The following is a 25,525-nucleotide window of genomic DNA, read 5'->3' as shown; positions in this document are numbered from 1 at the left end:
CGGGCGAAGTGGCGGGCGCCTGTAGTCCCAACTACTCGGGAGGCTGAGGCAAGAGAATGGCGTGAACCTGGGAGGTGGAGCTTGCAGTGAGCCAAGATCCGGCCACTGCACTCCAGCCTGGGCAACAGAGCGAGACTCCGTCTCAAAAAAAAAAAAAGAAAGAAAGAAAGAAATATAAGGCAAGGGGCAGGTGCGGTGGCTCACATCTGTAATCCCAGCATTTTGGGAGGCCGAGGCAGGCGGATCACTTGAGGTCAGGAGTTCGAGACCAGCCTGGCCAACATGGTGAAACACTATCTATTAAAAATACAAAAATTAGCCGGGCATGGTGGCACGTGCCTGTAGTCCCAGCTACTCGGGAGGCTGAGGCAAGAGAATTGCTTGAACCCGGGAGGGAGGCAGAGGTTGCAGTGAGCGGAGATCGCGCCACTGCACTCCAGTCCAGGTGACAAAGCGAAGACTACATCTTAAAAAAAAAAAAAAGAAAGAAAAGAAATGTAATGCAAGTAAAACACTGTAAGCTATATATATACTATGACTTAGATGAGCCTTGAGGATGTTATGCTAAATGAAATAAGCCAGTCACAGATGGGCGCGATGGCTCAGGCCTATAATCCCAGCACTTTGGGAGGCTGAGGCAGGAGAATCGCTTGAAACCGAGAGGCAGAGGTTGCAGTGACCAAGATCGCGCCACTGCACTCCAGCGTGGCACCACAGCAAAACTCCATCTCAAAAAAAAAAAAAAAAAAATCGGTCCCAAAAAGCCAAATCAGTATGATTCCATTTATATCTAGAGTACTCAAATTCACATAAACAAAGTAAAATGGTAGTTGCCAGCAACTACTGGACAGGAGGAAACAGGGAGTTTGATTTAACGAGCATAGAATTTCAGTTTTGCAAGAACAATGTGAATAACTTAACACTACTCAACTGTACACTGTTACGTGTTCTTTACCAAAAGCAAATTTTTTAATACAAAAATTTTAAACACCAAGCTATATAATTTAAAATTTCCAGGAGCCACATTAAAAAATTAAAGAAACAAGTAAAATTAATTTTAGGGCCAGGTGCGGTGGCTCACGCCTCTAATTCCAGCACTTTGGGAGGCCACGGCTGGTGGATCACGAGGTCAGGAGATCGAAACCATTCTGGGTAACACGGTGAAACCCCATCTCTACTAAAAAATACAAAAAAAATTAGCCAGGCATGGTAGAGGGCGCCTGTAGCCCCAGCTACTTGGGAGGCTGAGACAGGAGAATCACGGGAACCCGGGAGGTGGAGCTTGTAGTAAGCCAGTGATTGCGCCAGTGCACTCCAGCCTGGGCGACATAGTGAGACTCCATCTCAAAAAATTATAATAATAATTTTACTACATTCTCTTACAACAATATATCCAAATATTACTGCAAAAAGTAATCAATACAAAAATTAGTGAGATGTGTTACATTCCTATTTTTTGCACTTAGTCCTCAAAATCTGGTGTTAGCCAGGCACTGTGGCTCACGCATATAATACCAGCACTTTGGGAGGCTGAGGCAGGAGTATTACTTGAGCTCAGGAATTCAGGATCAGTCTGGGCAATATAGTGAGACCTCATCTCTACAAAAAAATATTTTTAATTAGCTGAGTGTGGTGGCACACACCTATGGTCCCAGCTACTCGGGAGGCTGAGGTGGGAGTATTGCTTGAGCCCAGGAGGTAGAAGTTGCAGTGAGCTGAGATGGAGCCACTACACTCCAGCCTAGGAAATAGAGTGAGACCCTGTCTCAAAAAAAAAAAAAAAAAGTGTTTTATATTACACTTTTAGCACAAACTAATTCAGACTAGCCACATTTTAAAAATACATAATAAGCCATATTTAGATATAATTCATATACTATACAATTCACCCACTTAACATGTAAAATTCAATGGTTTTAGTATATCTATAGTTTTGCACCCATTACCACTATCTAATTACAGAGCATTTTCATCATCCCCAAAAGAAACCCCAGACTAATCAGCAGTCACTCCCTATTTCTACCTAGCTCCTCTAGCCTTAGGCAGCTATGAATCCACTTTCTGTCTCTATAAATTTGCCTATTCTGAACATTTCATACAATTATTATCACACAAAATGTGATCTTTTATTAACTGTAGACTAACCACATTTTAAAAGCTCAATAGCCTAATCTCGCTAGTGGAGGCCATATGAGCATATAGCTGAAAGTCAACAGTGAAGGTAAAATGAAATAATACACTTGGTTAATCCAAAAGACTGCAGAGTCTAGACAAATTTTTTTTTTTTCTTTTTTTTTTTCCCAGAGTCTCACTCTGGAAAGCTGGAGTGCTCTGGTGCGATCTTGGCTTCCTGCAACCTCTACCTCCCAAGTTCAGGCAATCCTCCTGCCTCAGTCTCCCAAGTAGCTGGGACTACAGGCACATGCCACTACACCCAGTTAATTTTTTTCTTTTTTTTTTTCTTTTTACATCCAGCTAATTTTTGTGCTTTTTGTAGAGACAGAATTTTGCCAAGGTTGCCCAGGCTGGTCTTGAACTCCTAGGCTCAAAGGATCCACCCACTTTGGCCTCCTAAAGTGCTAGCATTATAGGCATGAGCATAGTGCCCAGCCTGTTTAGACAAATTTTTAAAAATATTCAATTATGTGTTAAGAGAAACAATTTTTTTTTTTTTTTTTGAGACAGGGTATTGTGCTCTGTCACCCAGGCTGGAGTGTGGTAGCATGATCTTGGCTCACTGCAACCTCTGCCTCCCATGCTCAAGTGATCCTCCCACCTCAATCTCCCAAGTAGCTGGGACTACAGGTGTGCACTACCACGTCCAGCTAATTTTTAAAATTTTTTGTAGAGACAGGGTTTCACCACGTTTCCCAAGTCGGTCTCAAACTCCTGGACTCAAGCGGTCTCAAACTCCTGGACTCAAGCGGTCTCAAACTCCTGGACTCTGCCTCCCAAAGTGCTGGGATTACAGGCGTGAGCCACTGCCTCCAGCTAAGAAACACAATTTAAAAGTAAGAACAGGGTCAGGAGTGGTGGCTCACGCCTGTAATCCTAACACTTTAGGAGGCCAAGGTGGGTGGATTATTTCAGGTCAGAAGTTCAAAGCCAGTCTGGCCAACATGGTGAAATCCCATCTCTACTAAAAATACAAAAAAAATTAGCCAGGTGCAGTGGTATGCATCTCCATTCCCAGTTACTAGGGAGGCTGAGGTGGGAGAATTGCTTGAACCCAGGAGTTGGAGGTTGCAGTGAGCCAAGATCGTGCCACCACATTCCAGCCTGGGCAACAGGGCAATTGTGCCACTACACTCCAGCTTGGGTGAAGAGTGAGACCTCACCTAAAAAAATAAAATAAAGAACCCATACAGTAAAATTGACCTGACTACAATCATAGCTCACTGCAGCCTGGAACTGCTGGCCTCAAGCAATCCTCTAACCTCAACCTCCCAAAGTGCTGGGATTACAAGTATGAGCCACCATGCCCAGCAACTCAATGTTAATTTTTAAAACTTTTTTTTTTAGAAGAATGAAAAACAAAAAAGAAAAAGGAAAAAGTAAGAAAAAAAGACACACACACAAAAACTTTCTTTTTAAAGGTTAAAAAAGTGCCTTGTTCATCATTGTAAGAAAGAAAACAAAAAAGGTGGTGACTTCTGGTGGAAAAGGGGATTCTTACTAGAAAGGGTCCATGAGAACTTCAGGAGGTAATGGAAATGCTCTATATCCTGATCTGCATAATGATGACACTGATTTTTACATATGTTACATGTACAAAATACATTCATTAGGTTATTCATGCAAGGGAATTTTAACTCCGTTTAAATTTTACCTCAGAAAAGCACTGTTACTAGGCAAAAAACCTAGTGAACATTGGAGCCTCATAAAAATTTTTTTTAATTTAAGAAAAACATTTTTAAAGCAAAAAAAAAAAAGAGAAATATCAGAAGTCCTAAAACTTAAAAATTTTAACATATTCCGTAGAAACCACATTTACGGGAGGCTGAGGCAGGAGAATGGCGTGAACCCGGGAGGTGGAGCTTGCAGTGAGCTGAGATCCGGCCACTGCACTCCAGCCTGGGCGACAGAGCAAGACTCCGTCTCAAAGAAAAAAAAAAAAAAAGGAAACCACATTTAAATCATAGCTTTTTTTTCTTTTTCTTTCTTTTTTTTTTTTTTTTTGAGACGTAGTTTTACTCTTGTTGCCCAGGCTGGAGTGCAATAGCACGATCTTGGCTCACCACAACCTCCTGAATTCCGGCGATTCTCCTGCCACAGCCTCCCGAGTAGCTGGGATTACAGGCATGCGCCACCACGTCCGGCTAATTTTGTATTTTTAATAGAGACGGGGTTTCACCATGTTGGTCAGACTGGTCTCGAACTCCCGACCTCAGGTGATCCACCCTCCTCGGCCTCCCAAAGTGCTGGGATTATAGGCGTGAGCCACCACACCCAACCAGGTATTTATTTTTTTTGAGACAGAGTCTTGCTCTGTCACCCAGGCTGGAATGCAGCAGTACAATCACAGCTCACTGCAGCCACAGCCTTGACCTCCTGGGCTCAAGCAATTGTCCCACCTCAGCCTCCTGAGTAGGTAGGACTACAGGCATGTGCCACCATGCCTGGCTAATTTTTGTATTTTTATGTAGAGATAGGGTTTTGCCATGTTGCCCAAGCTGGTCTTGAACTCCACAGCTCAAGCAATCCGCCCTCCTCAGCCTCCCAAAGTGCTGGGATTACAGGCATGAGCAACTGTACCTAGCCTTATTGATTGATTGACCAGGCTAGAGTACAGTGGCACAATTTTGGCTCACTGTAACCTCCACCTCCTGGGCTCAAGTGATCTTCCTGCCTCAGCCTCCCAAGTAGCTGGGAGTATAGGCATGATACCACACCTGGCTAAATTATAGCTGTATTTAATAATAAATTACTTTTACATGATTGTGATATGTAATTTATGGTTATCAAAATTTAAAACTTACCAGGGAAGGAGTACTGAACTTGATTTCTTCAAAGCAGCCATCAAACATTAAACTAAATGTTGGATCTACACACACACATACACACAAAAACATTCTTAAACATTAAGACCACTAAGTAACTTTTTCCAGTTATACTTTTCTATGAAAATATTCAGCACCCCCCTCCCCACCACCACCTAGTGCTGTGGTACAGTCATAGCTCACTGCAGCCTCAAACTCCTGGGCTCAAGTGATCCTCTGCCTCAGCTTCCCAAGCAGCTAGGATTATAAGCTCAAGCTGCCACGCCCAGATCATTTTTTTTTTGTAGTGATGGGGGTCTCACTATGGTGCCCAGGCTGATCTCAAAACTCCTAGGTTCAAGTGCCCACCTTAGCCTCCCAAAGTGGTGGAATTAAAGGCATAAGCCACCACACCTGGCCAACTATGATCTTCTAATAAAACTACCAGCTGGGCATGGTGCCTCATGCCTGTAATCCCAGCACTTTGGGAGGCCAAGGCAGGTGGATCACGTGAGGTCAGCAGTTCGAAACCAGCCTGACCAATATGGTGAAACCCTGTCTCTACTAAAAATACAAAAATTAGCTGGGCATGGTGGTGTGTGCCTGTAGTCCCATCTACTCAGGAGGCTGAGACAGGAGAATCACCTGAACTCAGGAGGCAGAGGTTGGAGGTTGCAGTGAGCCGAGATGGCACCATTGCACTCCAGCCTGGGCAATAGAGTAAGACTCTGTCTCAAACAAACAAACAAACAAAACAAACAAAAAACCCACCTAACTTGTGATTAATAAGATTTTTCTCAATATTTTTAGAGTACAATCACTATCAAATGGGCATTAATTTGTAAGTAGAGTCTAGTCTCATGAATATTTATAATTGGAAAAATATTAGAGTATTATTATAGTATTTCCAATTTTTTTAAAAAGAAATTGAATTAGTTTTTTAAATGAAACATTCTGTGATAATTCTTTAGAAGATGGATCAATTCTGTTAGGCTGATGATAGCTAAATATACAATAATCCATAAGAAAGTGTTATCAGGGGCAAAAGAGTGGCTAAGTTCAGTATTAAGGAACAACGGAAAGGTTGGGTTCCATAAAAAATCTTGACCACTAAATAAGATTTAGTGATCTAGTCATAGGTATGATAAGGACGCCAGGAGAAGAATCTAGTACTTTCCCTACTAAAATACCTTTACTAGATCTCTTATTTGCATTCTAGAGATTGTTCTCCACTTTCTAAATATCTAACACCCAATATAGTAATCCAAAGTAGTATCCATTTTTAAAAGTAATTGCTATTTGTGAGTTAATTATAATTACTCCACTCTGCAGATTAACTACAGATTTGAGTAACTGTTTAACTGAAGTAAAATCATTGTTACCTACCACTTGTAGTAAGGATTACAGGTCGCTTAGTTGTTGCCATGAATGTTTTGATTGCATTCAAAAACCCAGCATCTTCATCAAAAATTACATCAACCTACCAACAGTTTATTAGAATATTAATGTAATAACAATACACTAATATCAGTTATGTACACATAGTCAATATTCTATATGTCTGTTAGAGACAAAATTTATGAATTTATGAAGTGTGAATTCAGCCCATGTTGAAAGTTTATGTCATACACTATAATGAATTTTAAAATTATCAACTATCAAATGTTAAAAACAAATGCAGCCACCTATTAACTAGATAGATATGAATCAGAATTTATACAATCATTTAACAATAATTAGCAGCCGTGAATTAATCATCTTCCTGAAAAATTATTCTAGAGTGGACAGTTTCATTTGCTTTAATTTCAGATACACGTATTCCCGACCTCTTTAGCTATTTTGCAATTCTTTATAAGAAAACATATTGTATTCTTTAAAGTAAGTCTTAATCATGGGCTCTCACAAATGTATACTTCTATAAGCCTACCTCCTCAAAAAGAATAAGAGATGTTGCATTTTTTCTGCTGGGTTCTTCAGCTCCAACATCTTTGACATTTGAATTAGTTGCATTTGTAGATTTAGTCTGAGTAATTTGTTTCTGTTCAAAAGAATTTTTTATTCCTGCATAAATACAATATTGATATTTTAGGTAAAATCAACTTTTGCTAAGACACTGGATATATCCACAGAATAAGCTCAAACTGAAATCCATTATCAAAACTGAAACAGGACGGGCGTGGTGGCTCATGCCTGTAATCCCAACACTTTGGGAGGCAGGTGGATCACCTGAGGTCAGGGGTTCGAGACCAACATGGTGAAATCCCTACTCTATTAAAAATACAAAAATTAGTCGGTCATGGTGGCACACACCTGAAATCTCAGCTACACAGGAGGCTGAGGCAGGAGAATCACTTGAACCCAGGAGACAGAGGTTGCAGTGACCCAAGATCGCGCCACTGCACTCCAGCCTGGATGAAAGAGTGAGACTCCATCTCAAACAAACAAAAAACTGAAACAAGCTGGGCATGGTGGCTCATGTCTGTAATCCCAGTACTTTGGGATGCTAAGGTGGGTGGATCACTTGAGGTCAGGAGTTCAAAACCAGTCTGGCCAATATGGCAAAACCCCATCTTTACTAAAAATACAAAAATTATCTGGGTGTGGTGGTGTGTGCCAGTAATCCCAGCTACTCAGGAGGCTGCAGCAGAAGAATTGCTTGAACCCAGGAAGAGGAGGTTGCAGTGAGCCAAAATCGTGCCACTGCACTCCAGCCTGGCCTGGCAATAGAGCAAGACTCTGTCTCCAAAATAAACTAAAACAAAATATTAACACTTCTATATGTAGAATCTTCAGTGTAGCTGAGATTTAATAAATAGCAACAGGAACTCGTAAAATGTGTTCATATTTTTATGTATAAGGGTCATTACTATTAAAAAATATAAAATTTAATTTGTCAATTTAATGTCTTACCTTTATTATTTTCCAGAAGCATTCCTAGTTCTTCATTATTTTTAGGTTTGGGAGATACTTTAAAATAATTTGCCAAGGTTTTGGGAGGAAGTGCTCGCTTTGGCCCACTACTTTTTGGTGATGGTGGAGGAACTTTTCTTGGTGATGTAACAACTTTCTTAGGGGAGCTTATTTTTTCTGCCCAAAACAAATTGCATTTAAAGATAAATATTCTAAAAATCATACAGGTAGTCAGATAGTTAGCCACATTCTGTATTTCTACTCTTAACAGTTAAAAATTCAAGACACAGAAATTTTCTTTCATTCTTACAAATACTTTGTACATTCAAATATTACTATATTTATTTATTCTACCAGTACAGAAGGTTAAGCCAGTCATTTAGAAAAGACACTACTCCTCAAGAAATACACATTCTTTGTTTTTTTGTTTGTTTGTTTTTTTGTTTTGAGACAGGGTCTCACTTTGTCAACCAGGCTGGAGTGAAGTGGTATGATCTCAGCTCACTGCAGTCTCCACTTCTCAGGCTCAAGCAATCCTCCCGCCCAACCCCCAAGTAGCTGGGACTACAGGAGCACACCACAATGCCTGGCTAATCGTTTGTATTTTTAGTAGAGATGGGGTTTTGCCATGTTGTCCAGGCTGGTCTCAAACTCCTGAGCTCAAGCAATCCGCCTGCCTCAGCCTCCTAAAGTGCTAGGATTACAAGCGTGGGCCACTGTACCCGGCCAGAAATACACATTCTTACAACAAATACTGTTCACAATCCCTCCGTTCATTTTTTTCTACACCTGCTTAAAGTCAGAAGAGGATGGAGGGAAAATAACAGTATACACTGAGCACATTACAAAACTTTGTTGTTCAACTTTAATTTAGACCTGCAGTAAATTGCAAGCCAATAATATGTATTTCTAGAGATGCTTTGGAAGATAGATACAAAGTTAAAAAATAAATAGTTCACCTCTATTCTCCAGAAGCTCCGTGGCATTTTTCCACAGAATACATCCTCTCTTCCCCTCTAGGTACCTGGATTTAGTCCTTACAAATCCTAATTACTGTATGGCCTCAGAACAGGATGCTCCTCACATACCATCTCATGTTCACAGTTCCATATCTGTGTCTTATTCTTTTTTTGTACCCTCTGTCTCCATAGATCTTATCATAGCCCTTGTATATTAGAGGTGTTCAATAAGTTTACTGAAAATCTTGAGGTTAAAAAAGCTGTCACAGGCCAGGCGTGGTGGCTCACGCCTGTAATCCCAGCACTTTCGGAGGCCGAGGCAGGCGGATCACAAGGTCAGGAGATCGAGACCATCCTGGCTAACACGGTGAAACCCCGTCTCTACCAAAAATACAAAAAATTAGCCGGAGGTGATGGCAGGCGCCTGGAGTCCCAGCTACTGGGGAGGCTGAGGCAGGAGAATAGCGTGAACCTGGGAGGCGGAGCTTGCAGTGAGCCGAGATCGTGCCACTGCACTGCAGCCTGCGCGACACAGCAAGACTGTCTCAAAAAAAAAAATATATATATATATATATATACACACACATACATATATATATGTTGAATAGATATCAATTTATAAAAAACACTCACCATTTTGTCCTTTTTTTGGTTGTTGTTTCTTTTGAGACGGAGTCTCGCTCTGTCACCAGGCTGGAGTGCAGTGGCACGAACTCAGCTCACTGCAACGTCTGCCTTCTGAGTTCAAGTGATTCTCCTACCTCAGCCTCCCAAGTAGCTGGGATTACAAGCACGTGCCACCATGCCCAGCTAATTTCTGTATTTCTAGTAGAGACGGGATTTCGCCATGTTGGCCAGGACGGTCTCAATCTCCTGACTTCATGATCCGCCCGCCTCCGCCTCCCAAAGTGCTGGGATTACAGGCATGAGCCACCGTGCCCAGCCTTTGTCCTTATTTTTCTTATTTTGATATAGACCAAGGACTGCTTGATCATGTATGAATACCAGTCCAAAGACTGGTTTTATTTAATTTTTCTGAGACGGAGTCTCACACTGTTGCCCGGGCTGGAGTACAGTAGCATAATCTCAGCTCACTGTAACCTCCACCTCTCAAGTTCAAGCAATTCTCCTGCCTCAGTCTCCCAATTAGCTGGGATTACAGGTGTGCACCACCACGCCTGGCTAATTTTTCTATTTTTAGTAGAGACAGCATTTCACCATGTTGGCCAGCCTGGTATCAATCCTGACCTTGTGATCCACCTGCCTGGGCCTCCCAAAGTGCTGGGATTACAGGTATGATCTACTGCACCTAGCCCAAAGACTGGTTTTAAAAATACATGCTTAGCCAGGTGCAGTGGTTCATACCCGCAATCCCAGCACTCTGGGAGGCTAAAGCAGGATGATTATCTGAGCCCAGGAGTTCAAGTTTGCGATGAGCTATTATTGCATCACTGCAATCCAACCTGGGCAACAGAGGAAGACCTTGTCTTTTCAAAAAATAAAAAAAAAATAAAAAAAAAAGGCAATTTTTATTTTAAGATACTCAGTGACTAGTTGGCTAAACTATATCAATATATTCTTTCTAAAAAATTTGGCCAGGCACAGTGGCTCACACCTGTAATCCCAGCACTTCAAGAGTCCAAGGCAGATGGATCACCTGAGGTCAGGAGTTCGAGACCAGCCTGGCCAACATGGTGAAACCCTGTCTCTACTAAAAACACAATATTAGCCGAGCATGGTGGCGCACACCTGTAGTCTCAGCTGCTTGGGAGGCTGAGGCATGAGAATCACTTGAACCCGGGAGACAGAGGTTGCAGTGAGCCAATATCATGCCACTACACTCCAACCTGGCGACAGAGCAAGATTCCGTCTCAAAAAACAAAAAAAAAAAAAAAAAAGAAATTTCACACCAAAAGAACCACCTTCTTGCAGAAACCGCTAACTATAGGTCTGGGACATCCTAACATGCTGGAAAGCAAGGAAAATATCAACTATTGCTGGGTAATGTCAAAAGGACACAAACCAATTAAAATAGTTCCCCGCTAGCCAAAGATGGAAAAATATGAGCACCAAAAGAAAGTAAGATGGGATTCTGCTTCCAGCCAAGGTATAGAACTGGCACTGGATTTATCCTCCCATCAGAAATAAGAACAAGAAAACTGGACATAATATATGAAATAACACTTTTCAAGACTTTTGTCATCATGCAACAATGGACAGTAATCTCTGAGATACAAATAACAAATAAGGTGAACACTAGAATTGCCCAGCCTATTGCCCTGAGAAAATTTCCATAGTGAGGGGAAAGTCAAGACATATTTTCTGAGTTGAGACTGCACTAGAAACCTAAGGAGGTTGGCCAGGTGCAGTAGTTCATGCCTGTAATCCCAGCACTCTGGGAGGCTGAGGTGGGCGGATTACAAGGTCAGGAATTTGAGACCAGCCTGGCCAACATAGTGAAACGCCATCTCTACTAAAAATACAAAAAAATTAGCTGGCCGTGATGGCGGGCACCTGTAATCCCAGCTACTTGGGAGGCTGAGGCAGGAGAATCACTTGAACCTGGGAGGCGGAGGTTGCAGTGAGCCAAGATTGCACCACCACACTCTAGCATGGGCGACAGTGTGAGACTCCATCTCAAAAAAAAAAAAAAGAAAAGAAAAGAAAAAGAAAAAAAAGAAAGAGAAACTTGAGGAGCCCAAGGCAGGTGGATCACCTGAGGTCAGGAGTTCGAGACCAGCCTGGCCACCATGGTCAAACCCTGTCTCTACTAAAAATACAAAAAAAATTAGCTGGACGTGGTGGCGGGTGCCTATAATCCATGCTACTCGGGGAGGCTGAGGCAGGAGAATCCCTTGAACCCAGGAGGCGGAGCTTGCAGCGAGCCAAGATTGTGCCACTGCACTCCAGCCTGGGTGACAACAGCGAGACTCCGTCTCAAAAAAAAAAAAAAAAAAATTACATGGATGATAGAATTAGTAACCAAGACCATTAAAACAGTTGTTATAAGTGATATGTTCAAACACCTAGAGGAAAGACTGGATACATGGTAAGTAGAAACACAGAAGATAAAAAAGGACCCAAATTAAACTTCTAGAAATGAAAACTACACTTATAGCAGTGACAGCATACTAGATACTACAGAAGAAATGATGTATAAACTTGAATAAATAGTGATAATAACTAACCAAACTGAAACAAAAAAAGGAAAAAGACTAAAAAATTGAACAAAGCATCAGTGTGCCAGGAGACAATTTCAAGTGGTCTAAAATACCTATAATAATAACTGGAGTTGCCAAAGGAAATGGGGAGGACAGAAAAAATATTTCAAGAAATACTGGTTATAATTTTATCAACTTTGATCTTCCCAACTATAAACTCATATATGCAAGAAACTCAACAAATCCCAAGCACAAGAAACATGAAGAGAAGTACACCAAGGCATGTCATAATCAAATTACTTAAAACCAGTGAGAAAATCTTCAAAGCAACAAAGAAATAATAAACACAAAGAGGTGAAACATATTATATATAAAAATCCATGAGTTCATAATAACACTTAAAAAATTAAACTGCACAAAAACTCACTGGTCAACTGTCAAGGTTGCTAGGACACCATCACTCTAAGTACTAATAAATAAAGGAAAGAATGAAGCATTTCTGGTGCCTACAAACTGTATTTCTTTTTTTTTTTTTTTTTTTTTTGAGACGGAGTCTCGCTCTGTCGCCCGGTCTGGAGTGCAGTGGCCGGATCTCAGCTCACTGCAAGCTCCGCCTCCCGGGTTTACGCCATTCTCCTGCCTCAGCCTCCCGAGTAGCTGGGACTACAGGCGACCACCACCACGCCCGGCTAGTTTTTTGTGTTTTTAGTAGAGACGGGGTTTCACCGTGTTAGCCAGGATGGTCTCGATCTCCTGACCTCGTGATCCGCCCGTCTCGGCCTCCCAAAGTGCTGGGATTACAGGCTTGAGCCACCGCGCCCGGCCTACAAACTGTATTTCAAAGCATCCAAAGAGTTGATGAGGAATAGTGCTTCCTTTTAAAATTCTAATAAATGCAAAAGAGATAATTATAAAATTATCATTTTGTAATCTACAATGGATAATCTGCTATGATGTCATAGGAAGTACGCAGGCCACCTATACATGTATGCCAGACCCAGAACAGAACCTGAGTCTAATCAAGCCCATAGATCTAACTGCCAGTTTACAAGAAATACAGGGAAGAGGACTATGTTAACTGATACCATGAGGATATAATCAGCAGACAAATCCAGAATGTGAAAAATTTCATGACAAATGACTCAAATTCTTCAACAAATAAATGACATGAAAAGAAAGGTGAGTGAATTGTTAGCGAGCGTAAAAGAAAGTTAAGAGACCTGAATCAAATGTAAGATATGAACCTTGTTTGGATCCAGATTTGAACAAATCATTTGAAACAATAGAAAACTGACATTAGACTGTGTATGAGATGATATGAAGGAATACAGTTAAATAGATCTTTTTTTTGGAGACAGGGTCTCACACTGTCACCAAGGCTGGTGTGCAGTGGCCCAATCACAGCTCACTGCAGCCTCAACCTTCTAGGCTCAAGTGATCCTCCCACATCAACTTCCAGAGTAGCTGGGACTACAGGCATACACCACCACACCTAGCTAATTTGTTTTTTATTATTTGTAGAGAAAAGGTCTCGCTATGCTGCTTAGCCTGGTTGTTAACTCTGTTGGGTCTGATTATGATATTATAGTTATGCTTTTTTAGAAGTCCTTATCAGATAGAGATAAATATTGAAGAATGTAGGGGTGAAATGATATGATGGTCTTCAGATTTATTTTAAAATAATCTGGCAGGGGTGGACAGGGAATATGTGTACATGTAGAAGATTAAAAATAAATGGCAAAATGTTGATAATTGACATTATTTTCTTGGGTTTTGTTTTTTTCGAAACATTATGGCTTAAGGAAAATAATTTACTTACTTGGTGACTTGCCTATGTTGTAGCTATTAAAAAAATAGGGTTTTTGTGAGTTTACACCTTGTTTATCTACTTGATGGGACTGAGTAGCTTCCTTCAACTGAGATAGAATTTGTCTACCACTGCGCTGGGAAGAGGCATTCACTTCAAATATCTAAAAGAAGAAAAACGAAGGGAGAATGGTTTATGTCTCCTTTTAATCCAAGGGTAATTATTACACTGACATTCTCTCATCATAGCTGTTACTAACCTTAAATCCAAGCTCCTGGGCACAAGCATACACAGCAGCAGTTTTTCCCACTCCTGTTGGCCCTGTTATAAGGACAGTATTGCAAAGACGACTCTCTTCATCATCTGAACTGCCTTTAAAGTCTATGCCACCCGAGAAATCTGAAAAATTATTCAAATGCATATAAAATGATAATTGCTGAGGAAGCAGTTCTACCTTATGAAATCCAATGATCAAATCCCACAAACTTCTTGCAATAAATGCTGAAATATTACTTTATAAAAAGTAGAAAATCAGGCCGGGTATGGTGGTACATGTCTGTAATTCCAGCATTTTGGGAAGCCAAGGTGGGCAGATCACAAGGTCAGGAGTTCAAGACCAGCCTGGCCAACATGGTGAAACCCCATCTCTACTAAAAATACAAAAATTAGCCAGGCGTGGTGACACATGCCTGTAGTCCCAGGTACTCAAGTAGGCTGAGGTGAGAGAATCACTTGAACCCAGGAGGCGGAGGTTGCACACCATTGCACTCCAGCCTGGGTGAGAGTGAGAATCTGTCTCAAAAAAAAAAAGCAGAAAATCAAATATAAAATACCAATTAAGAAATTTTATACAAAGTTTTAGTTAATGTAACTAAAAATGTTCAGTGAAACGGTAAAAAAAAGACACAAGATACCTTCCTGTTTCTCATCTCTTTTTCCCTTCAGATTCTGCCTTTCTTCCAATTCAGCTCTTCTTTTCCAGTCTTTCAACCAACTGCCACAAGAAAATGTAATAAAAATAATTCACAGAATATAGCTATGCCTTAGACTTTATGTTAAAATGATTATTGGGGGAAGTTATGGCATATTGTTAGTTTCTCTGGCATTGGCCATTCAACTGATGAAGGGCCTTCTTGTTATTTTTACTAGTACAGCTTTATATGGCATATTGTTAGTTTCTAAACACTCCATAGTGCTTGTGAATCAATTAAAGAGTAAAATAGTTTTACATGGACATGAACATTTAGTAGTTTCTGCCAAAATATATAAGACTGTATGTGCAAGAATATTCACTGTAGCATTGTTCATATTAGCCTCTAACAGGAAAAACATAAAAATATACCAGTGGGGAAAAAATACATTATAGTACAGTCACTTAGAAACCAGTATACAGCAATTAAAAAGAACTGAGGTGGCAGGGCAGGCACAGTGGCTCAGGCCTGTAATCCCAGCACTTTGGGAGGCGGAGGCAGGTGAATTGCTTGAGCTCAGGAATTTGAAACCAGCCTGGGCAACACAGCGAAACCTGTCTCTACAAAAAACATTAGCTGGCTTGGGAGGCTCAGGTGGGAGGATGGCTCAAGCTTGAGAGGCGAAGCTTGCAGTGAGCCAAGATTCCACCACTGTACTCCAGCCTGGGCAACAGAGCAAGACCCTGTCTCAAAATTAAAAAAAAGACCTGCGGTATATTGTGTAATCACATGAAAGGTGCCTAATATACAATGTACAACAGAAAGATTAAGTTCTAGTCTGGAGCTAGAATGCCTGAGTTTAAATCCCAGTTCCATCACTTTCTAGCTGTGTGACTTTGGACAAATAACTCAGCCTCTCTAGGCCTTGGTTTCTTCATCTATGAGGTGAGGACAACAGTATTTATGCTCATCGTATTTTTTTTTTTTTGACAGTCTTGCTTTGTCACTGGAGTGTAGGGGTGTGATCATAGCTCACCGCAGCCTCGAATTCTTGGACTCATGTGACCCTCCCACCTCAGGCTCCTGAGTGGCTCAGAATCCAAGTGGGCGCCATCATGCCTAACATTTTTTTTATTTTTTGTAGAGATGGGGTCAACCTATTTTGCCCAGGCTGCTCTCAAACTCCTGGCCACAAACAATCCTCCTGCCTCAGCTTACGAAAGCACTGGGATTACAGGCTTCAGCCACTGTACCCAACTGCTCACAGTACTGTTCTAAGGATAAAATGAATTAAGAACAGTACAAAAAAAAAAAAAGAACAATACAAGTACTTAAGAACAGTAGTACCAAGTTCACACTATTAACTATAATTATGGGTCCATAAATCCTTATATGAAATCCTTTGGGCCAGATTGTTTTAGAATTAATTTTTCAGATACTTAAAAGGTTATTTAGTACATATACTGCATATTACATAATACCCCTGATGGGGTCTAGGCAGTACACCCATAATCACTTAAGTTGGTTTGGTTTGTTTTTTTGTTTTGTTTTGAGACAGAGTCTTACTCTGTCGCCTAGGCTGCAGCACACGGGCACAATCTCGGCTCACTGCAATCTTCGCCTCCTGGGTTCAAGCAATTCTCATGCCTCAGCCTCTCCAGTAGCTAGGATTACAGGCATGCATCACCACACCCAGCTAATTTTTGTATTTTTAGTAGAGATGGGGTTTCACCATGTTGGCCAGGCTGGTCTCAAACTCCTAGCCTCAAGTGATCCACCGGCCTTGGCCTCCCAAAGTGCTGGGATTACAGGTGTGAGTCACCGCAGTGGGCCATCACTTAATATTTTTATTAAAAAATATGTGAATTCTGGCCGGGCACAGTGGCTGACACCTGTAATCCCAGCACAGCACTTTGGGAGGCCAAGGTGAGTGGATCACCTGAGGTCAGGAGTTCGAGACCAGCCTGGTCAACATGGCGAAACTGTCTCTACCAAAAATACAAAAATTACCCTGGCATGGTGGTACACCTCTATAGTCCCAGCTACTCAGGAGGCTGAGGCGGGAGAATCTATTGAACTTGGGAGGCAGCGGCTGTAGTGAGCCAAGATCATGCTATTACACTCCAGCCTGGGTGACTGAGTGAGACTCTGTCTCAAAAAAAAAACCACAAAAATTTTGTAAATTCTAAGTGTAAAGGTACAACAAATTTCATGTAATCAATTCAATAAATTTTCATTATTCAGAATTTTTTGGATGTGAGAATTGAAGATAAAGGACTGGGGACCTGAATTAGTAGTAATGTGATCCCATTTGTTAGAAAGGAAGGAACTAACATATGCATAAAATATTTTTCTGGAAGCTTTTACAAAACATTTTCAATGATTATCTCTGAGAAGTAGAAATATAAGAAAAGAGGGCTACTTGTCACTTAAACTTCTACCATTTTTTGAAGATTTTATCATGAAATATATTACTTTATAACTACAATTTCTAAACAAAAATAGTAAAACTAAGATTGTAAACTATTTCTCAATTCCTTTACACATTTTACCAACCTATGTAACTTTTTTATAGCTAACTCATTTCCTATAAGTTCACTGGCAGTCTGAGGTTGATACTTTTCTGTCCAAAGCATGTCTTCAGTTCCAGAATCTAAAGCAAAAAAAAAAAAAAAAAAAAAAAAAATTAAGGTATTCATTCCTTGACATAAACATATATGAATTATTAGTCATTTACATTATTATTACAATGTCGCAGTAGATATTTGCAGAAATATTTATATTTACAAAATGCCAGAGGTAATTTTAAAACAACATTACATTTAAAATTCTTCACACCAAACCCTTCCCCCTAAAAAACAATAACCACCATAATCTTATTAAAATATTAAAGTGCACACTTAAACATTGTTGGTTTTTTTTTTTTTTCTTTTAGGGTTATCATCTGGGCCAGCAATCCCTTTACTGGGTATATACCCAAAGGAAAATAAACTGTTCTACCAAAAAGATACATGTACTCACATGTTTATCAGCACTATTTAGAATAGCAAAGACACTGAACCTGGGAGACGGAGGTTGCAGTGAGCCAGGATTGCGCCACTGCACTCCAGCCTGAGCACTTGAGCAACAGAGTGAGAGTCCATCTCAAAGAAAAAAAAAAAAAAAGCAAAACCATGGAATCAACCTAAGTGCCCAAAAATGGTGGATTGGATAAAGAATTTGTAGGACATATATGCAGCCATAAAAAAGAAATAACTCATATCCTTTGCAGCAACATGGTTGCAGCTAGAGGCCATTATCTTAAGTGAATAAATGCAGAAACAGAAAACCAAATAATTCATGTTCTCGTTTATAAGCAGAACCTAAACACTGGGTACACATGGACATAAAGATGGGAACAAAAGACAATGGAGACCACGTGTGGTGGCTCACACCTATAATCCCAGCACTTTGGGAGGCCAAGGCAGGTAGACCACTTGAACCCAGGAGATCGGGATTGGCCTGGGCAACATAGTGTTACCCTGTCTCTTAACAACAAAAAGACACTGGGGACTACAAAAGGGAGGAGGGAAGAAGTGAGGACAAGGGTTGAAAAACTATCTATTGGGCACTATGCTCACTATTTGTTTTTTTTTTTTTTTTTTTTTTTTGAGGCGGAGTCTCGCTCTGTCGCCCAGGCTGGAGTGCAGTGGCCAGATCTCAGCTCACTGCAAGCTCCGCCTCCCGGGTTCACGCCATTCTCCTGCCTCAGCCTCCCGAGTAGCTGGGACTACAGGCGCCCGCCACCTCGCCCGGCTAAATTTTTGTATTTTTTAGTAGAGACGGGGTTTCACCGGGTTAGCCAGGATGGTCTTGATCTCCTGACCTCGTGATCCGCCCGTCTCGGCCTCCCAAAGTGCTGGGATTACAGGCTTGAGCCACCGCGCCCGGCCTATGCTCACTATTTGGGTGACAGGTTCAATTGAAGTCCAAATCTCAGCATCATGGAATTTATCCATGTGACAAACCTGCACATGTGCAGGTCGAAAATTAAAAATAGTTTTTTTCTTTTTTTAAGAGATGAGGTCTTGCTATGCTGTCCAGGCTGGACTGCAATGGCTATTCACAAGTATGAACACATCTCCCTGCATTCCTGAACTTTGGACAGCAAGCTCCCACCCCAGCCTCCTGAGTAGGTGGGACTACAGATGTGAGTCACCACAACCAGCAATATTTAAATTTTTAATAACCACTGAAGAAACATGAACGATGAGAAGTAATCTGTGACGTAAAACCAATAATCAGGCTGGGTGCAGTGGCTCATGCCTATAATCCCAGCACTTTGGGAGGCCGAGGAGGGCAGATCACTTGAGGTCAGGAGTTCGAGATCAGCCTGGCCAACATGGTGAAACCCCATCTCTACTAAAAATACAGAAAGTAGGCTGGGCTCGGTGGTTCACATCTGTAATCCCAGCACTTTGGGAGGTCAAGGTGGGCAGATCACTTGAGGTCAGGAGTTCGAGACCAGCCTGGCCAACATGGTGAAACCCCGTCTCTACTAAAAATATAAAAATTAGCTGGGCATGGTGGCGCATGCCTGTAGTCACAGCTACTAAAGAGGGTGAGGCAGGGGAATAGCTTGAACCTGGGAGGTGGAGGTTGCAGTGAGCCGAGATCGTGCCACTGAACCCCAACCTGGGCGACAGAGCGAGACTTCGTCTCAAAAAAAAAAAGCTGGGCGCGGTGGCTCACAGCTGTAATCCCAGCACTTTGGGAGGCTGAGGCAGGTGGATCACAGGTCAGGAGATGGAGACCATCCTGGCTAACACGGTGAAACCCCATCTCTACTAAAAATACAAAAAATTAGCCAGGCATGGTGGTGTGCACCTGTAGTCCCAGCTACTTGGAAGACTGAAGCAGAAGGATTGCGTGAACCCAGGAGGCGGAGCTTGCAGTGAGCCAAGATCATGCCACTGCACTCCAGCCTGGGTGACAGAGCAAGACTCTGTCTCAAAAAAAAAAAAAAAAAAAAAAAAATACATCAAGTAGCTGAGCATGGTGGTGGGCGCCTGTAATCCCAGCCACTCGGGAGGCTGACACAGAAGAATCACTTGAACTCGGGAGGTGGAGGCTGCAGTGAGTCCAGATCATGCTAGCACAGTCCAGCCTGGGCAACAGAGTGAATCCATCTCAAAAAATTAAATAAATAAATAAATAAAGAACAAAACAATAATCTACAGAACAACAATCTACAGAACAACAGTGGCATAGTCTTATTGGACCCTCTTTTAACCCTGAAAAGAAACATTAAAACATCCTATAAAGTCAACCTGGGAAAATGGAGAAAGATGCCACATTCCCAGTTGAGAAGACTACTGTAAAGATGCCACTTCTCTCCATTAAGCTATAGATAATGGTAAAATTAAAATCTCAACAGGATTTATGGGGTAAGGTAAACTGTAGTCCATCGAATAAAGCAAATACATAAAAATTATTTTAAAAATAATGATAAGAGACTTGCCATATCAAATACTAAGACATGCTATAGGTTGAGTATCCCTTATCTGAAATGCTTGGGACCAGAAATTTTCCAACTGAATTTAATGAGATATCCCTAGGATGAGGCCGAAGTCTAAACATGGAATTCACTTATATTTCATATACACCTGTACACACAGCCTGAAAGTAATTTTATACAATATTTTAAATAATTTTGTGCAAGAAAAAAAGTTTTGTCTCCATTTTGACTGTGACCTGTCCAGAAGAGGTTAGGTGTGGAATTTTCTTTTTTCTTGAAACAGGGTCTTGCTCTGTCACCCAGCCTGGAGTAGTGGTGAATCATGGCTCACTGTAGCCTTAACCTCAAGTGATCCTCTCGCATCAGCCTCCCATGGAGCTGAGACTACAGGCATGGGCCACCATGCCTAGCCAATTTTTTTTTTTCTTTTTTTTTTGTAAAGGTGTGCTCCCCCTATCTTGCCCAGCCTGGCCTCAAACTCCTGGGCTCAAACAATGCTCCCACCTCAGCCTCTCAAAGCGCTGGGATTATAGGAATGAGCCATGGTGCCCAGGCCCAGGTATGGAATTTTCCACTTATGGCACCATGTCAGCACTCAAAACGTTTTGGATTTTGGAGCATTTCAAATTTCAGATTTTTGGATTAGGGATACTCATCCTGTATAAAGCTATATAAATGAATTAAATCAATAGCATACTTTGGAAAAGCTATATAAACTGAATGGGGCTGGGCACGGTGGCTCACGCCTGTAATCCCAGTACTTTGGGAGGCCAAGGTGGGCGGATAACCTGAGGTCAGGAGTTCAAAACCAGCCTGACCAACATGGAGAAACCTGGTCTCTACTAAAAATACAGAATTAGCCAGGCATGGTGGACCATGCCTGTAATCCCAGCTACTCGGGAGACTGAGGCAGGAGAATCGCTTAAATCCAGGAGGCAGAGGTTGCAGTGGGCCAAGATCACGCCATGGCACTGCAGCCTGGGCAAAAAGAGCAAAACTCTGTCTCAAAAATAGTAAATAAATAAAATAAACTGAATGGGAACATGTCAGAGATATGTGAAACATGCACACACATATAAAATATTTTATATATACACACATGTAAAATAATATGTATGGGATAATACCAGATTTTTTTTTTTTACTTTGTTACCTTTTCTTTTTCTCCCCCCTAGACGGAGTCTTGCTCTGTCGCCTAGGCTGCAGTGCAGTGGCGAGATCTTGGCTCACTGCAGCCTCTGCTTCCTGGATTCAAGCAATTCTCCTGCCTCAGCCTCCCAAGTAGCTGGGGTGGCACGCGCCACCACACCTGGTTAATTTTTGTATGTTTAGTAGAGACAGGGTTTTGCCACGTTGGCCAGGCTGGTCTCGAACTCCTGACCTCAGGTGATCCGCCCACCTCAGCCTCCCAAAGTGCTGGGATTACAGGTATGAGCCACTGCACCCGGCCACTGTGTTACTTTTTTTTTTAACTTTTTAGTTTTAAAATTGTCATCCCTTCACTTGAGGTCAGGAGCTTGAGACCAGCCTGGCCAACATGGCGAAACCCCATCTCTACTAAAAATACAAAAAAAAAAAAAAAATTGTCATCTTTGCACAAGGGGCCATGCTAATTTTCTCTGTATCATTCCAATTTTAGTATACGTGCTGCTGAAGCGAGCACAATACCAGATTTTTTTAAAAGCACATATATTGGCCGTGTGCAATGGCTCATGCCTATATTCCCAGCACTTTGGGAGGCCAAAGCGGACAGATCAATTGAGGTCAGGAGTTCGAGACCTGCCCGGGCAACACAGTGAAACCCTGTCTCTATTGAAAATACAAAAATTAGCCGGGCGTGGTGGCGCGCACCTCTCATCCCAGCTACTTAGGAGGCTGAGGCAGGAGAACCACTCGAATCCGGGAGGCAGAGGTTGTAGTGAGCTGAGATCAGGCGAGTGACGGAGAGAGATGCTGTCTCAAAAAATAAAAAAAAAAAAGCACATATATTTATAGAAGCACAGAAAAATCAAAGACTGAACACTTATCTGTTAATATGGCCATTTGTAAGCCCATAATCCATGAGGTTCTATTTATTTCAAAGACATAATTATTTTTTGAAAGTTGCAATAAGAAAAAAAAAAAGAGAGACAGAGAAGGAAAGAATGAAAAGTTAAAAAACAAAAGAGTTCTAGGACTCGAAAGAAAAACTCGAATTTACCAGGAATGGAAGATATTAATATTTCTGGTGCAGACTGTCATCATCTAATTATTAGAATATCAAAATCTGCCCTTTGGGAGGCCAAGGTGGGTGGATCACCTGAGGTCAGGAGTTTGAGACCAGCCTGGCCAACATGGTAAAATCCTGTCTCTACTAAAAATATAAAAATTACCTGGGCGTGGCCAGGCGCGGTGGCTCACACCTGTAATCCCAGCACTTTGGGAGGCTGAGGTGGGTGAATCATGAGGTCGGGAGTTCGAGACCAGCCTGGCCAATCCCGTCTCTACTAAAAATACAAAAAATTAGCTGGCGTGGTGGCGGGCTCCAGCCCGGACAGCTGTGCAAGACTCCATCTCAAACAAACAAACAAAAAATTATCTGGGTGTGGAGGTGGATGCCTGTAATCCCAGCTACCCAGGAGGCTGAAGCAAGAGAATCGCCTGAACCCAGGAAGTGGAGGGAGTTGCAGTGAGCCAAGATCGTGCCATTGCACTCTAACCTGGGCGACAAGAGTGAAACTGTGCCTCAAAAAAAGAAAAAAAAAAGAAAAAGAAAATCTAAAATTAAAATACAACTGAATTAAAATTTTTAAAAAAGAATATCAAAATCTTCTACTGCTTTGGTTTCCACTTTACATGTACTCAAAGCAATCTGTTTCTTTTGGGATGTTTTAGAAAATATACCTTTGGAAGAATCTAGCTTTATCCCAGAAGAGTTGTTTATTTTGCCAAGTTCTTCTGACTTCCTATTGGTCTTCTCCAGATTTTTTGAATACTCATTTGGTTTCTTTCTTTTTGACTTAGAATTTTCTGCTTCCACGCGTTTCCTTTTGGTTTCTTTATGACTGACATCAGCCTCTAGTTCTACTTTGGGAATTAAAGAAATGCATGTACTTCTTACTAATCAACAAAAACCAGTAACATTAATGTCACTTCCAAGTATCCAATAGTCTTATAACTTTAAAATGAAAAGGCAAGCCAGGTGCAGTGGCTCAGGCCTCTAATCCCAGAACTTTGGGAGGTTGAGGTGAGCGGACTGTTTGAGTCTATACGTTTGAGACCAGCCTGGGTAACATGGGGAAACCCCAGCTTTACTAAAGATAGAAAAATCAGCCAGGGGTGGTGGCGTGCACCTGTAGTCCCAGCTACTTGGGAGGCTGTGGTGGGAGGATCACATGAACCCAGGAGATCAAGGCTGCAGGGAGCCATGATCACACCACTGTACTCTAGCCTGGGTGACAAAGTGAGACCCTGTCTCTTAAAAAATAAATAAATAGGCTGGGCATGGTGGCTCACACCTGTAATCCCAGCACTTTGGGAGGCCAAGGCAGGTGGATCACACCACTGCACTCCAGCCTGGGTGACAGAGCAAGACTCCATTTCAAAAAATAAAAATAAAAATAAATAAATAAACAAACAAATAAATAAGCCAGGCATGGTGGCTCATGTCTGTAATCCCAGCACTTTGGGAGGCTGAGGCGAGTGAATCACTTGAGGTCAGGAATTCGAGACCAGCCTGACTGACATGGTGAAACCCCATCTCTACTGAAAAATACAAAAATTAGGCATGGTGGCAGGCGCCTGTAATCCCAGCTACTAGGCAGGCTGAGACACCAGAATCACTCAAATCCAGGAGGCAGAGGTTGCAGTGAACTGAGATTGTGCCACTACACTTCAGCCGGGGTGACAGAGCAAGACTCTGTCTCAAAAAATAAATAAAATAAAATAAAATAAAAAGGCAAGAATCAAATATACTGAAAGCAAGCTGGAGATTTTAATACTTAGACTGTCTTTTATACAAGCTATATAAGCTAAAATTATCTAAGGCATTCCTTAAATGAATAATATTTCAACATAATTAAAGCTATCTTTGGGTTGGCATTTTTGGAAACTGGCAGGGATTAACGTTGCACATTGCATTGTACAAGATACTCTTACTTCAGCTGAACAACTCTTCCTGCCAACTGTAAGCAATGTTGTCTGCAGTGAACACTTCCAAGTGTCAATGGTTAAGTCTTAGTGTCTTCAAAACTGACATGTTAGGCCAGGCATGGTGGCTTATGCCTGTAATCCCAGCACTTTGGGAAGCTAAGGCGGAAGGATCACTTGAGCCCAGGAGTTCAAGACCAGCCTGGGCAACATGGCAAGACCTGGTCTCTACCAAAAATACAGAAACTAGCCAGTCTCATAACCCAGTCTGAAAAAAATAAATAAAAATTTAAAAATATTTAAAATAAGCTAGGTGCAGAGGCGCAAGTCTGTGGTCCCAACTACTCGGGAGGCTGAGACACAGGAATCACTTGAGGTCAGGAGGCAAAGATTGCAGTGAGCCAAAGTTGCACCACTGCATTCCAGCCTGGGTGACAGAGCAACACTCTGTCTCAAAAAAAAAAAAAAAAAATTGGCCAAGCACAGTGGCTCACGCCTGTAATCCCAGCATTTTCGGGGCCTGAGGTGGGTGGATCACCTGAGATCAAGAGTTCAAGACCAGTCTGGCCAACATAGTGAAACCCCATCTCTACTAAAAATACAAAAATCAGCAGGGCGTCGTGGTGGGCTCCTGTAATCCCAGCTACTTAGGAGGCTGAGGCAGGAGAATCACTTGAACCCAGGAGGCGGAGGTTGCAGTGAGCCAGGTTTGTGCCATTGCACTCCAGCCTGGGCGACAAAGCAAAACTCCATCCCAGAAATAAAAATAAAAATAAAAATAAAATAATAAATAATATAAAAACTCAAAACTGGTATGTCAACATAAATGATAATAATTATCACTAACCTTGTTTACTATGACACTCAGAAGAAAGTACTTGGTGCTCAATTCGTTTTTTTAGGAGTAAGGGAAAATATTTTTTCAATGAAAATTCAGGATTTGACCACCTAATTTCCTCAAGCAAAAGATTTCTTACTTCTTCAGTAAATTCCTTCCTTGTCCTCACGAACTGCAATAAAGAATAAAATGCACAATAACAGACCATCATCTATTCATGTTAATTACAATACTACCAACCACTTTCTGTCCATCATAAATCAGTATCAACGTAAGATTAGCTTTAAGCCGGGCACAGTGGCTCACGCCTATACTCCCAGCACTTTGGGAGGCCG

At 41.6% G+C, this 25,525-nt stretch overlaps 1 protein-coding gene and 1 non-coding gene across 3 annotated transcripts in view; both read right to left on the bottom strand.

Moving 5' to 3' along the window:
• ATAD5 (ATPase family AAA domain containing 5) overlaps positions 1 to 25,525 on the bottom strand; it is a 62,452-nt gene that overhangs the window by 10,581 nt on the left and 26,346 nt on the right. Inside the window, exons 9-18 of one of the 2 annotated variants that reach the window (XM_073004839.1) lie at positions 25,200 to 25,362; positions 23,108 to 23,287; positions 17,284 to 17,380; positions 14,731 to 14,810; positions 14,076 to 14,215; positions 13,829 to 13,979; positions 7,890 to 8,066; positions 6,907 to 7,040; positions 6,366 to 6,459; positions 4,980 to 5,044 (exon numbers count right to left, since the gene is read on the bottom strand). In XM_073004839.1, coding sequence (XP_072860940.1) covers positions 4,980 to 5,044; positions 6,366 to 6,459; positions 6,907 to 7,040; positions 7,890 to 8,066; positions 13,829 to 13,979; positions 14,076 to 14,215; positions 14,731 to 14,810; positions 17,284 to 17,380; positions 23,108 to 23,287; positions 25,200 to 25,362 — 1,281 coding nt within the window. Of the gene's footprint in view, positions 1 to 4,979; positions 5,045 to 6,365; positions 6,460 to 6,906; positions 7,041 to 7,889; positions 8,067 to 13,828; positions 13,980 to 14,075; positions 14,216 to 14,730; positions 14,811 to 17,283; positions 17,381 to 23,107; positions 23,291 to 25,199; positions 25,363 to 25,525 lie in introns of both variants that reach the window. The other variant, XM_073004838.1, reaches the window with a different exon arrangement.
• Positions 21,784 to 21,887, bottom strand: LOC119621960 (U6 spliceosomal RNA). The gene has a single exon (XR_005238594.2). It is a non-coding gene; the product is annotated as a U6 spliceosomal RNA (small nuclear RNA).

Source organism: Chlorocebus sabaeus, chromosome 16 (assembly GCF_047675955.1).
Source record: "Chlorocebus sabaeus isolate Y175 chromosome 16, mChlSab1.0.hap1, whole genome shotgun sequence".
Classification (NCBI taxonomy): domain Eukaryota; kingdom Metazoa; phylum Chordata; class Mammalia; order Primates; family Cercopithecidae; genus Chlorocebus; species Chlorocebus sabaeus.
Note: the sequence above shows the minus strand (reverse complement) of the source record. Positions and strands in the feature narration are given on the sequence as shown.